This window comes from Heterodontus francisci, chromosome 13 (assembly GCF_036365525.1).
Source record: "Heterodontus francisci isolate sHetFra1 chromosome 13, sHetFra1.hap1, whole genome shotgun sequence".
In the NCBI taxonomy this organism is placed as follows: domain Eukaryota; kingdom Metazoa; phylum Chordata; class Chondrichthyes; order Heterodontiformes; family Heterodontidae; genus Heterodontus; species Heterodontus francisci.
The window spans coordinates 65,115,199-65,130,234 of NC_090383.1; the positions used below are offsets into that span (position 1 = coordinate 65,115,199).

The window sequence follows — 15,036 nt, forward strand, 5'->3', positions numbered from 1 at the left end:
TCAGTACCTTGCTCTACGGCAGCGAGGCCTGGACAACGTTTGTCAGCTAAGAGCGACGTCTCAATTCATTCCATCTTCGCTGCCTCCGGAGAATCCTTGGCATGAGGTGGCAGGACCGTATCTCCAACACAGAAGTCCTTGAGGCGGCCAACATCCCCAGCATATACACCCTACTAAGCCAGCGGCGCCTGAGATGGCTTGACCATGTGAGCCGCATGGAAGATGGCAGGATCCCCAAGGACACATTGTACAGCGAGCTCGTCACTGGTACCAGACCCACCGGCTGTTCATGGCTCCGCTTTAAAGACGTCTGCAAACACGACATGAAGTCCTGTGACATTGATCACAAGTCGTGGGAGTCAGTTGCCAGCGATCGCCAGAGCTGGCGGGCAACCATAAAGGCAGGGCTAAAGCTTGGCGAGTCGAAGAGACTTAGCAGTTGGCAGGGAAAAAGACAGAAGCGCGAGGAGAGAGCCAACTGTGTAACAGCCCCGACAACCAATTTTATCTGCAGCACCTGTGGAAGAGTCTGTCACTCTAGAATTGGCCTTTATAGCCACTCCAGGCGCTGCTACACAAACCACTGACCACCTCCAGGCACTTACCCATTGTCTCTCGAGACAAGGAGGCCAAAGAAAGAAAGAAAGAATACATTAAGCTGGGACATGTGAATTAAGTTTCATCCTATAACGAGACAGTTGTTTCAGATAATAGCGACTGTGGCAGGAGGCGGATCCTTCTTTAACACATGCGGGATAATAGGTAGGATTTTAAAAAGTTTTTTATAAATCATTTTCAGATGCAGTTATAAACCTTTTGTAAGTTATTGATGAGGTTTATAAACCAACTGTCAATCCACATTGGTTTATGATTGAAAAAATTATGATTTTTATTCTAAATCTCTTGATTTTGAAGAGTTTGCTTCATTATTTATGGGTTAGTGGGTTGATATTATGAGCAAAGGCACAAGGAGGACGGGCAATGCACAAGGGTGATGAGCTGAGGTTTGTGTGCAATATGGCATGGTTTGATTCATAAATTTGATTTGGAATGTTTATTGTGTGTTGACTTTAATTTTTGCATTGTGGCCAAACGGATGAAATGATGGTCAGTAGCAGGGAAAGTAAGGTGTTGGACTGTTAATGAATGGGGAATTGGGATTGCATTTACTGGTATCACAGTCGGTTGAGAGAAGCGCAGATAGCCCAGCCAGATAGGGGTTGTGTTGGTTGCCTCCTCCCTTCCTCTTCCTCCTCCTCCTTCTGCTGTTCAGCTGGTAGCCATGTAAATGCTGATTTGACGCTAGTGCTGCTACTTTGGAACTCACATTCCAGCTAATGGAGTCTTTTAAACACGCACAGCTCAACATGCATTCAGCAGCAGGAAGAACCCCACACCAGGACTATTTAAGTGGATCATGAGCTACTTTCAGGTTAGTTGTTGATTGGCTGTTGCTGCAATCGTAGATGTATTTGGTGGTTTCTCGAGATCTTGGCCTCCTTCTGTGCTGTAACAGTTCTGTGATTTTGTGATCTTTAGAGTTGCTAAAGTCCACAGGGAGTGGTGTGGCTGAAGGACTTTGTCCTGACTTCAAGGATTTTGCACAAACCACTTGCTGGGGTGCATCCTCCTTGGACTACACCATGACAAGGAGAATGAGAAGAGACAACACAAAGCAGGACAAACTGCTGGAAGAGAGAGGAGGAGGAGGGGGTGAAGAACTCTCAGCAGGAGGTCACATCCATGCAGCGTCTTCGGGAAGCAATTCCCCTACCTGAACCTCAGCGAGGAACAGTGCCTTACTAAGGACGTCCTCACTGAAATTTGCCACCTGCTGCAGCCACAACTGCAACCTAAGAGCAGGGTGAGGATGACTTTGCCAGTAGCTTTAAAGATGATTGTGAGCGTGAACTTTTATGTGTCGGGCTTCTTCCAGGCTGGAGCAGGTGATATTTACAACGTCTCCCAGTTTTCTCTCCACTATTGCATAAGGGAGGTCACTAAGGTTACTGCAGTATTCAGGAGAGTGTGTACCAAGATTTGTGGTTATCTAAGTGAACCTTGCAATAATGAGGGCATCCCAGGTACCAATGTGCACCTCTGATGATACATTGCCCACATCAGCTTCCGCCTGCTACTCCTCCCCCTCCTCTTCCTTGGAATCATGTGAGGAGGCTCTGTGCCTTGTTCCTCCACAAGGTTCAAACCTCTCTGCTGCGCAATGTTGTGAAGTGCACAGTACACTACAGCCATTCAGGAGACCCTAGCTGGTGCGTACTAAAGGGCGCCTCCAGATATGTCCAGGCATCTGAAGCACATCTTCAGCATGCTGATGGCTCGTTCAGTGCCACACCTGATGGCATTTTTGTATCGCTCCTGTGTCTCATTCCTTGGGTTTCTGAGAGATGTCATCAGCCAAGTTTTAAGTAGGTATTCCCCAGCTGGTAACTCTGCTTCCAGGTGCACAGATATTTGGGAGGGTGGACTGCTGCATTGGAAGCCTTTCAGAGAGAGTTCATTAGGTTGATTCATAGGATGAAGGGGTTGTGTTATGAGGAAAGTTTGAACAGGTTGGGCCTATACTCATTGGAGTTTAAAAGAATGAGAGATGATGTTATTGCAACATGTAAGATTCTGAGGCCGCTTGACAGGGTAGCAGCTGAGAGGATATTTCCCCTCGTCAGGGAATCTAGAACTAGGGGGTATAGTTTCAGAATAAAGGGACAACTCATTTAAGATGGTGATGAGGTGGAATTTGTTCTCTAAGAGGATTGTGAATCTTTGGAATTCTCTATCCCAGAGAGCTGAGGAGGCTGGGCAACAGGCAGGAAAGTGGAGTTGAGACCAAGATTAGATCAGCCATAATCTTATTGAATGGCGGAGCAGGCTCGAGAGGCCATATGGCCTACTTCTGCTATTTCTTGTGTTCTAGGACGAAAGCATCATGGTAGCTGCCTGAGAATCTTGCGAATCTCCTGCATAAAATTCATTCTGTGATTGCACACCGGATGCACATTGATGGATTGGAAGCCCTTGCAGTTGACAAAGACTCCTGAGTGATCTATAAGTCCTTTTTATTGCCATGTGTGCAGCTGATGACCCTCTGCACCTGAGGGAAGCCAGACAGAGCTGCAAACCCACTCATTCTGACTGGCGTCAACTCAGGCAAAGTTGTCATAATTGCTGACTTCACAAAGGAGCGGTCAGTCATCTGTCTTATTCATTTGTACACTGCCGACTGTGAGATCCTGCAAATGTTTCTGGCAGCACCTTGGAAGAATTTAGAGGCAAAAAAGTTGAGGGCAGTGAGTTTATCAGCCACTGGTAAAGCATGGCCACCAGTTTCAGTTGGCAGTAGGTCTTGTTCCAGAAGGCTGCAAATGTCTTCCACCATCAGACACAACATCCTGAGCCTCCTGAGACACTGGTGTTCCAACATATCAAGAAAGCTTGTCCTGTACCTGTAGATCCTATGTGCTGGGTATAGCCTCCTGTGAGCTTCACCTCTCTGCTGATCTCCTCTCTCCTGTGGAGCTGCTGTTCTGTGGATAGTAGGCTGCTGGTGATGCAGCTCCTGGTGCTGCTGGTGGTCATCTTGCTTCTCATCTGAGGTCCAAAGTAACACAGTGTAAGCGGGACTCATGCTAATATTTGGGCGGCACAGTGGCGCAGTGGTTAGCACCGCAGCCTCACAGCTCCAGTGACCCGGGTTCAGTTCTGGGTACTGCCTGTGCGGAGTTTGCAAGTTCTCCCTGTGTCTGTGTGTGTTTTCGTCGGGTGCTCCGGTTTCCTCCCACAGCCAAAGACTTGCAGCTTGATAGGTAAATTGGCCATTATAAATTGCCCCTAGTGTAGGTAGGTGGTAGGAGAATGGTGGGGATGTAGTAGAGAATATGGTGTTAATGTAGGATTAGTATAAATGGGTGGTTGTTGGTTAGCACAGACTTGGTGGGCCGAAGGGCCTGTTTCAGTGCTGTATCTCTAAATAAATAAATAAATTATAGATCAGACTTCCAAGCAACCAAAGTCTAGCTGACACTTCCAAAGTGTGAAGTAATCTCAGCACAAGTACTGTGAGCAATTCCTTTCACACAAGCAGATCAGAAAGTAGCTGTGAGTAGTCAGTACTTATTAGCATATATCCCTGTCATGGCTTCAGCCCCCTCAATTGCTTTCACTGGTGAGTTCCAGGAAGCCTATCTATGAGGAAGCAATATTAAAAGTAGCTCATTAGCATCTTAGCTATCAAACTTCTCAGACCTTTATTTTACTTGCAAGAATATAGGGGTATCGTAACATAATCTAGAGGCCTGGACTGATGATCTGGAGACATGAGTTCAAATCCCACCATGGCAGTGTCTCAGCATCTTGGTGTGCACGTCCATTCATTGCTGTCCTCCATATTGTCCCACTGATGTCCTTATCTAAGTCCTGTGCAACAGTATTTGTTTGCCACCTCGCCCTCAGGTGAGCTGTCAGTCTGCCTCCTCTGTGCGCCCCGGTGTTCAGTTTGCAAGAATTTCCATTGCAGCAATTTTTTTTCCGTGTTCCCTTTAAGAGGCAGTCTACTTTTAAGAAAAAGCAGGCTGCCTGTACCAAGTGATCGGCAAACAATGCTGCTGGCACCTCGTGCTGTGGAGCTCACCGGCAGCTTTGGGAGACCAGCAGGTATTTTCTCTGAACTCATGGAGCTGAGGTGGGTAGATCAAATTTGTGTCTTACCCGGTTCGATTTGAACCGGCATTGGAACGCTGTGCACGGGCATGGGAACGCTGTGCATTGCACATGGAATTTTGCACCCCAGAACTTTTCTGAAATATAAGTTCAATCAAGCCTACTTTTGAGGGAGATGTTGGGTAAAACCACACTATTTTTGAAGTTTCTTTGTGCGTATGTATTATATATAATTTGTTTCTCTGATCAGATTATAATTTGCAAAAGTGAAATTTTAGTATGAAAAATAATTTGTATATTTAAAATTTTATTTATGTTAGAAACAATTCTGACCGCTTTTATTTTTACCTAATGTTTTTCATAAGTGACAGTCTTGTCAAACATTTGACAAAATCTCTGTACACAATTCCAGATACAAGAGACTGAAGCTAGTAGCAGATGCAGTTGCTGCTTGGGGGTATTCGGATAAAAGTGTTTCTCTCGCTGAATTCATTTTGCCAACCCTGACAGAAGCACTATCTCTGAAAGGTACAGCTTTATATTTTTCTTATTTTAAGTTGTAGTTTAATTTCAATCTAAAGTTAGATTTGAAAATTTGTTACATAGGTACCATTCAATAAATGTATGAAAGTAAATTTGCACTTTGGGCCCAATTGGGAAATTGGGTGCAAATTGCACACACAATTGTGTTGGTTAGGTTACAGTTCAAGGGCAAAATTTTAACTGCCAAGTGGGGGGCGGGTTCAGGTACGGATGGAGGGGGGCGGGGGATGTGGGTTATATGGCTGAAAAATTCTGGCTGGTCGCAAACCTAACATGATCTCATCCACTTCTGGATTTACGGATGTGCATTCCCAGGCGATCGGGAAACTCCTGTGGAGCTGTTGAGTCAGTGATTTAACTCAGAATTCTGGCTTTATTGCTAGCACACAGGTTTCCAGAGCTGTTTGGAACTTTCCAGGATCAACAAGACGAGAGCACAGTGGGGAGTCATTGAACAATGAAACTGACAGGCCTGAAAAAGCATAGCTGTTGGCCTGACTGTATGAAAGGCTTGTGCGCACAGCACTTGTTCTGAGAGTCTGATTTAACTGCTTGACAGGTGATTTCCAACTTTTTGGAAGTCATTTCATCTATCTTGAACTTTACTCACCTTGATCTGATCTGCCCTGCTGTCAGCCTTCACTGAAACGTGGGAACAATTTATGCAGCTATAGCAGGGAATTCCGATGAGGAACAAGAGGAGCATCACCATCAGCAGGAGCAGCAATAACACCAACAGCAACTGCCTTCTCCGCAGTCACATGCTGCTTCTCAGGGCCGAGGGACAGACACAGAGCTCCAGCTCAAAGGAGGCAATACCCTCAGCACAGGGTATACAGGCAGAGGATCAGCTTCCTCGACATGTGCCTCGGGAAGTTCAGGCTTTCATGGAAGGTCATGCTGACTGTGCAGCCTCCTCCTTCCAAGAGGACCAGGAAGGCACGCATTGCCAGTGGGTGTCAAGGTCATTGCAGCCCTGAATTTCTTCATCTTTGGCTCCTTGCAGGAATCTGTTGGTGACATCTGCAGGATTTCACAATCAGCTGCCCACAAGTATATCTCCCAGGTGACTGTTGCCATGTTTGCCAAGGTGAGTATTTGATTCATTTAAGTAAATATATACATAATGCCACGAACATTGTTATGCACACCCAAGTGCAACTAAGAAGTCTTCCTCTTCCACTTCCTATTACTCCTATGTGGTGCAACCCCTGTGGCTTCGGCAGAGCGAGAGGCAGGCTGTTCGTTCCCCTGCCCTGACAGATGAGATGTCCATGGCAGATGTTCTCTGGGTTTTGAAGTCCGTGAGGGCCCTGCCAAAGACTGTCCCACCTGCACCTCTGCAGGGGCAGATTCTGTCACTGGGGCAGGAGGCAGCATGGGAGGCTCTGGAGAGTGGATCAAGGGTAAGGGATGAGAAGTGGGAGCAGCTCGAGAAGAATCCCCACTTCCATGTACCCGTTCTCCATCTTCCCTCTCATAGCCCATCTGCACTTCCCTGCTTTCCAAGAGCTGGAGAGCACTTGGCTGCATTTCAGTGAGCTGTTGAGCCACCAAGGCAAGGCTTTCCTCCATCCTATGTAAAGTAGCTGACTGAGCATGCAGGCTGTTGGTCAGGGCCAGTATGCACTCGGTTTCCTGCCGTGTCTGATTCTCCATGCAGGTGGCCACTTTTTCCATGGAGGTGGACATCAGCTCAAATGCCTGAGATATCATGGCAGTCAGGCTGGAAATGGACTCCTCCAGTCTCTCTCCAGGGGTGCGCGCAGCCTCTGGAAATGCTGACACGAGCACACACCTTTCCTGTTGCTGCTCCAGAAGTACCTTTTTCTTGGGCGACTCCGCAGGCTCAGTATCTATGTCCAGCTGTGCAGCGCTTGGAGACTCCTAAGCCCTCCAGTGGGAACCCTCCAATGCTGTCCCTGTCTCCAGCACCTGCCTCATGTGACAATCTCTAATGCAATGCACACTGAGGTATGTATATCTGCGCTGGTGAGGGCGCATGAGTCATGTGATAGAACATCCTCAGAATGCTCACCTTCCTTTGAGGACTCCTCCCGCTGCTGCCCCTCTGTCACCTTTGAAGGACCTATGGGAGATGAAAGGCATGATTTATTGTTGACATAGGGAAAGGGTTCAAACTCTACATTGTGCATATCATGATATTTCAGTTAGTGGTGACATCCGTTCAGCATGAGTAACTGTTATGTGCCAAGTGGCAGTGTGATATCTAATGCTGTCTCCAGGTATGTGGGAGATCCCCCCATCTCTCCATCACCTATGCCCATAGACTGTGTCACCTTGCCGATCCCTAAAGCCCGTTTCTCCACAGTGGTCAATGTGGCTACAACTGAAGGTCCAACCCCGTTCTCTGCCTCTACCTGGTGTGTGCACTCTTCTGCAATGTGAGAAAGCAGAGAGTTATCAGTATGAGAAGTGGAATGTGTGGAGAGGATGGGATGACAACATTTGTGATACTGTGAGGCGTGGGTGTGAGCTGTTAATAAGATGAGGGTGAGAGTTATTTTAGTTATTTAGAGATACAGCACTGAAACAGGCCCTTCGGCCCACCGAGTCTGTGCTGACCATCAACCACCCATTTATACTAATCCTATACTAATCCCATATTCCTACCACATCCCCACCTTCCCTCAATTCCCCTACCATCCACCTATACTAGGGGCAATTTATAATGGCCAATTTACCTATCAACTTGCAAGTCTTAGGCTGTGGGAGGAAATCGGAGCACCCGGCAAAAACCCACACGGTCACAGGGAGAACTTGCAAACTCCGCATAGGCAGTACCCAGAATTGAATCCGGGTCGCTGGAGCTGTGAGGCTGCGGTATTACCACTGCGCCACTGTGCCACGCCAAGTGTTGGCTGTTCAGATGGGGATGTGAAGTGGTGCCTGGAGAGCGAAGAATGAGTGAATCTGCAAGGTGTGTTGTTCTGAGGAGTGCTGTGCAGGAGAATGCTGAGGAAGTCAGAGTGTGAGGGTCGGCACCTACAAGTGTTATGCCAGTCACCTTTCCTGCCCTTATTAGGTCACTAAACCTTTTGCAGTACTGTATCCAGCTGCAAGGGACTACAGTCCTTCTGCTCTCAACTTCTGAGACCTCCAGCCATATCTGTTTGGTTTGGGTGGCTGGTCTCTTCTTCCCTATGTGGGAAACAATATTTCCCTCTTAACCTTACTGCCTCCAGCATCAACTCCAAAGAGTCAGAGAACCAGGGATGGAGGCAGCCTTCCAATATCTTCCTGCCATCATTCTTCTTTCTTCTGCCTTTTCGAAGAATGCAGGATGCAACCATTCTGACCCCTACGGGGGTCCCATTAAATACAAATTCTTCTATTGAAATGTGTGGATCGTCATCATGCCCCCAGCCTGTCACTGGTCGGGAAATCCGGAAATGGGAGCTAATGCCATAGCTGAGTTAAACAGTCACGGCAAAGCCCACTGCTGAAACAAACGGGTCCCTGACTCGCTTCAGCCGCCCTCCCCCCACTGTGAGCGGGTATTTTGCAATAAAATTCCGCTCTGAAATTTCTGATAAAATTAGTTTCCATCAACATAAATGTAAAATCTTCCATGAACCACTGCAATCGGTCAGCATAATAGAATGCAATTGTTTATCTTTATTCAATATTCATTGTATTTAAGAGTTGTAACCTGGTGTTGTTTGAAAATAGGTTTCACACAAAAACATAAGCATTTTTAATAAAAGTATTTAGTCCTCTACCTGAGTCAAACCTGATTTTAAATAATGGAAAGTGACTTACAAAACTATATTGAATTACATATTAGTTTCACTGATGTTCATTTGTCAGTTACTTAGTAAATTAATATTTTTAACATGTAAAAACTTTCAAAACATGCCTTTTATGCCTAAGAAAACAAGCTCAATTTGAATACCCTTCTTGAACGCGTGCAATTGGAGGAAATTCGTCTTTCTCATTATTTCAACCTGGGACAGTAGCCAATTTTGTGGGCTGGGCAGCTTCAGGTGAAATGATTTTTAATCCAGGATTAAAGATTATGGAAATCTGAGTTATGCTTAATGTAACTGCTGTTTAAAATTCCCCCATCTTTTTCCCTCGTTTGGCAGATTTCATCCAGACTGTTCTAATAAAATATGCGCAAACTAGCAGGAATTCTACTGTGTAGAAAGGGATTTCTTTGTGTATTGTTAGTATTTTCACTGTTTATAATCACATGGATCAGACTTTTCACAATATGGTTTTCTCATGGCAATACTGGACATTTTTCGCAGCAGATGGCACCTATTAAACCTGCCTAATTCACTCTCTGCTGTACAGAATTAGCATAGTCCAGGACTAACAGTTACATTTATAATCAGAAAATGCTGGAAATAACTCAGCAGGCCAGGCAGCAACTGTAGATAGAGGAAGTGTTAACTTTCATCAGAACTGGAAAATTTTACAGATGTAACATGTTTGAAGCAAGCACAGAGGTAGGGAAAGGGGAGGGGAGGAAAGAACAAAAGGATCTGTGATGGGGTGGAAGGCAGAAGAGATTAAATGACAGCAGAATCATTAGCAGAACCTGTTGTCCAAAAAAAATGGGAACAGTGGTTATGATCTGAAATTGTTGAACTCAGTGTTGTGTCTGGAATGTTGTATAGTGCCTAATTGTAAGATCAGGTGCTGTTCCTCGAGCATCCTCGAGCTTCTCTGGAACAGTGTAAGTGGTCGAGAACAGAGAGGTTGGAGTGAGATTGGGATGGAAAATTAAAATATCAAGTGACTGGAAGCTCAGGGTCACACGCGGACTGAATGGAGGTGTTCAGCAAAGTGATCACCCAATCTGCGTTTGCTTCCCCAATGTAGAGGAGACTGCATTTTATTCCTGCCACCCTTGGACCACAACCCCACCTTTTATAATGTACTGTATTCACTGTTCATGATGCGGTATCGAACCACTTTACAACCTCCTTGCTCAACACTGACTTCAACAATTTCAGATCATAACCACTGCTCCCATTTTTTTGGGACAACAGGTGTTTATAATAAAAACAAAAAATGCTGGAAATACTCAGCAGGTCTGGCAGCATCTGTGGAGAGAGAAGCAGAGTTAATGTTTCAGGTCAGTGACCTTTCAACAGAACTAAAGATTACTGACCTGAAACGTTAACTCTGCTTCTCTCTCCACAGATACTGCCAGACCTGCTGAGTATTTCCAGCATTTTTTGTTTTTATTTCAGATTTCCAGCATCTGCAGTATTTTGCTTTCATTTTGGTGTTTGTAATGATTCTTTTGCTCATTTAATCATCCAGCATTTCCAACATTTTCTGATTATATTTCAGATTTCCAGCATCCACTGTATTTTGCCTTTCTAACACTTATTAGAGTAATAATATTGCACACTGGAGCTTACTTAGGACTCCTATGTTTCCTGTCAATCCAGAAGGTAGAAAATACCAATTTCTTAATACAGTTCATATAGCCAACACCTATTGACATAATTTATTTACAATTATATAATTTGCAGAAAAATATATAAGTAGTTACTTTGTAGCTGCTGCAGTACTTCACAATGCAAACTGGAGTGACTGCTTTAAAAAAATCTTCCATTTTACCACATCCTTCAAGTCAACTCTTTGAAATTACATAAAGGCCAGTTTTGCTCCACTTTGTGCCTGAAGTATGTTTATTTCCTGGAAATAAAGCAGAGGAAAAAGGGGTGGAGACCTGGCATCATAGGTCTCTGCCTCCTTTGTACTTCTGCACAATTCCAGAGGTTTCCCAAGGGAAGACAGACAGATGCAAGCATTGAAATTAAATGCAAATGAGGTAGGAGTGATGCCACTGCACTTCCTGTATCATTTTCCTGGCCCAAAATTAAAAATGTCCACAGAGAGCGGGCATTAGGGTTTGCATCCAACTTCCTCAGATTGGGGATCGGACAGGAAGCAAACATCTCAAGGCACCAGAAAGGTAACAATCTTTTTTAACCAGGGCTTGCAGGTGAGCACTAGGTCAGAAAAACTTCCTGCTGCTCTTTATGGACAGCAACCGGAAGACCCTGAGGCAAATGGAGATTTTGCTACTGCTTGCCTTTTAAAATGACTTGAGAATGCAAATAGTGAGTGATTATGAGTAAGGCTGCTGCAGGTATCCTTGGTCTTCTGGATTCAACTTTTGATGTTTTGGATATCAGCAAATAATGGAGGCACGATGGACCAATGGACTACTGTAAAATGTATGGATCATGACTGCTGCCAGGGAAGTGGGCTGTGACTGGAATTATGTAATATAGATATGAAGATGATTGCACACAAGCTGAATATTGAGTAGAAGTCCTTGCAATTCATGGCCTGGAGTTTCCGCTAGATTGCATTGGTATTTCAAGTGAAACTTGCCCAAAATCAGCCAAACCAGCGAATAAGATTGAGGAATTTCAAGCGCAAAGTGCGTCCAGTGCAAATTGAGATTCTGTGATTTTTTGCGCTGATTTGAAAAACATTGCACTGCATGCCAGCCCTGCCCACAAAACTGGCCACGTCCCCAGTTCAAATTAATCACCATGGCGCATGTCCATTAATTGCACGTCTTCAAAGATGCTTTTAAGAGTAAGTTTTTTTTTAGGCGGAAGGACAGTAATAGACATCTTTTAAATGCTTTTAAATATTTTTTAAGTTACAAAGAAACTAACTACTGTACACCAATGTAAGGAGGATTGATGAAGGTGGTGCAGTTGATGTGGTCTGCATGGATTTTAGTAAGGCATTCGATAAGGTCCCACATGGTCAGAAAAATAAAAGCCCATGGGATACAGCGGAATATGGCAAGTCGGATCCAAAATTGGCTCAGTGACAGGAAACAAAGGGTAGTGGTCGACGGATATTTTGGTGAATGGAAAGCGGTTTCCAGTGGCGTTTCACAGCGCTCAGTGTTGGGTCCCTTGCTGTTTGTGGTATATATTAATGATTTGGACTTAAATGTGGCAGGCATGATTGGGAAATTTGCAGATGACACAAAAATTGGCTGTGTCGTTGATAGTGAAGAGGATAGCTGTAGACTCCAGAATTATATCAATGGTTTGGTTGAGTGGGTGGAAAAGTGACAAATGGAATTCAATCCGGAGAAGTGTGATGTAATGCATTTGGGGAGGGCAAACAAAGGGAGGGAATACACAATAAATGGGAGGACTTTGAGAGGGGTAGAAGAAGTGAGAGACCTTGAAGTGCATGTCCACAGGTCCCTGAAGGTGGCAGGACAGGTAGATAGAGTGGTGAAGAAGGCATATGGAATGCTTTCCTTTATTGGCCGAGGTATAGAACACAAAAGTCATGGATGTAATGCTGGAACTGTATAAAATGCTGGTTAGGCCACAGCTGGAGTATTGCGTACTGTTCTGGTCACCACGTTACAGGAAGGACATAATTTCTCTGGAGAAAGGACAGAGAAGATTCACAAGAATGTTGCTAGGGCTTGAAAGTTGCAGCTATGTGGAAAGATTGGATCGGCTAGGGTTGTTTTCCTTCGAATGAGGAGGCTGAGGAGTGACTTAATTGAGGTGTACAAAATCATGAGGGATCTAGATAGAGCAGGCAGGAAGGTCCTGTTTCTCTTAGTGGAGAGGTCAATTACCAGAGGGCACAGATTTAGGGTGATTGGTAGCAGGATTATAGGGGACATGAGGAAAAACTTTTTCACGCAGGGGGTGGTGGGTGTCTGGAATTCACTGCCTGGATCGGTGGTGGAGGCAGAAACCTTCAACTCATTTAAAGGTGTCTGGACATGCACCTGAAGCGCTCTAACCTGCAAGGCTATGGACCAGGTGCTGGAAGGTGGAATTAGATTGGGCAGTTAGTTTTTTCATCCGGTGCAGACACAATAGGCAGAATGGCCTCCTTCTGTGCCGTAATTTTTCTATAATTTCTGAAAGTTATTTAGAATCAAGTTACTTGCAAATGGGGGACTGCACACTCTGATTAAAAATGCATGCTGCAAAATTCAGCTGTGTGGCACCTGTATTTTTGGGTGCTGTTTTGGCTGCAAAACGGCATTGGTGCCATGAGTACACACTTCCTGATGTTATTTTGATGAGGACATTCGCACAGGCATTAGGAGCATGTGTCAGAAGTAGGCAGATCAGTCAGCATGTAATGCTGGTTTGACACTGTGGTGACATTTTTGATTTCAACACTGCAGCTAAGGCTCTCTTAAACATGCAGAGCTGAATGTGTGTTCAGCAGCAGGAAGAAACCCCAACAGATCTCTTTAAAAGGCTCATCAGCTACTTTCAGGTTAGTTTCTGATTGATTTCTACTGGCTCCTATTAAGTTTGTAGAAGTGCTGTGGGTTTTCCACTGCTGTTTAATGTTGGTGAGGCCTGCAGGGAGTGATGTTGTACATGGTGAAAGCCTTGCTTCTGATTTCAGGGGGTCAGCTTAAACCATGTCCCCAGTCATGGATGCTGTAGTTACTTTGCATGCAGAATGTGAGTGATTGAGCAGAGGCAACATAGAGGAGGACAAATTGTTCACAGATGGAGAAGGAGGAGGGGGAGAAGGGCTGTCAGCAGGAGGCCTTATCCACTCGGGCTTCAGGGAGTAATTCTTTTACCTCAGCTGCACTGTGCGATGTCTCCATTTTACGAAGGAAGTGCTCACTGAAACCTGTCACCTCCTGCATGCAGACCTGCAGCATCAGAGCGGGGCGAGGACAGCGCTGCCAATAGGTGACCGGGCCATGAGCTCCTTGCATCAGGATTCTTCCAGACAGGAAAAGGTGACATCTGTAACATCTTCCAGTTTGCCTTTCACTGATCTACAAGGGAGGTGACTTAACACTCTGTATGCCAGGAGAGGGGAGTACATTGCATTCTCTCAGACCAGAGAGAAGCAGGTGGAGTGTGCACATGATTTTGCCAGGATAGGGGGCTTCCTCATGGTGCAGGGTGCCAATGATTGCACACACATGGCTTTGCAGGCACTGCGTCTAAATGCAGAGATGTACTGCAAGTGCAAAATGTCCACTCCCTGAATGTGCAGTTAGTGTGCGATCATGCAGGTGAATGCTCAGTATCCTAGCAGTAGTCATAATGCCCTTTGTTCTGCACCAGTCAACTGTACCATCAATATTTGAGCTGCCATGACAAGCCAGAATCTGGCTACCAAGCAACAAGAGTAACAACCTTACTTATGACTCTGGTGCGCAACCCAAGCACACGTGGGCAATATGCGTATAACAAAAGCCATGCTACCACACATAATGTCATTGAGCACACCATTAGGGTGCTTAAAGAACATTTCCACTGCCTGGACTGCTCAGGAGGACCCCTGAATACTCGTCAGAGCGTGTCATGATTCATTGTGGTCTACTGCATGCTGCACAATCTCTCCATTATGAGGGCGCAGCCATCACGTATACGGTGAATAGCTGAGGAGGAAGGGAGGAGACAAACAACATATTCTCTTTCTGGCCAACCATGATTGCCACGTCCAACTGCAGTACAAATGAATACAAACACAATTCCACATTCGACAACTTTCCCTCTGTTATGGACCATCCTCTGAGTCTCAATGCTGAAATAAAAGCTGCCACAAAGCATCAACTTTATCAAACAAACCATCCAATATTCCATACAAAAGTCAACTATTTACCTGGTGCATTCCCTTAGTGCCTGTCTTCCATGTGCCTTTCCCTGGCCTAGTGGTCCTACGCAGTTCTACTCCTTTGGCTGCAGCATGGCTGATGCCTTTTAGTGCAGGAGACTACAGATGGCCTTGTAGGACGACCCCGAGCAGCTGTGGCCCTAGAAAGCCCGGCTTTGAACTACATCACCTCAG

The 15,036-nt window shown here is 45.3% G+C and overlaps 2 protein-coding genes across 3 annotated transcripts in view; one reads left to right on the forward strand and one right to left on the reverse strand.

Moving 5' to 3' along the window:
• The window catches only part of rps27a (ribosomal protein S27a), a 127,847-nt gene that overhangs the window by 27,836 nt on the left and 84,975 nt on the right, over window positions 1-15,036 (reverse strand). The gene's annotated exons all lie outside the window — the stretch shown is intronic.
• The window catches only part of LOC137376408 (clathrin heavy chain linker domain-containing protein 1-like), a 94,222-nt gene that overhangs the window by 19,631 nt on the left and 59,555 nt on the right, over window positions 1-15,036 (forward strand). For both annotated transcript variants that reach the window (XM_068044918.1, XM_068044919.1), the window contains one exon: window positions 5,087-5,202. In XM_068044918.1, the coding sequence (XP_067901019.1) occupies window positions 5,087-5,202 (116 nt within the window). The remainder of the gene's footprint in view (window positions 1-5,086; window positions 5,203-15,036) is intronic.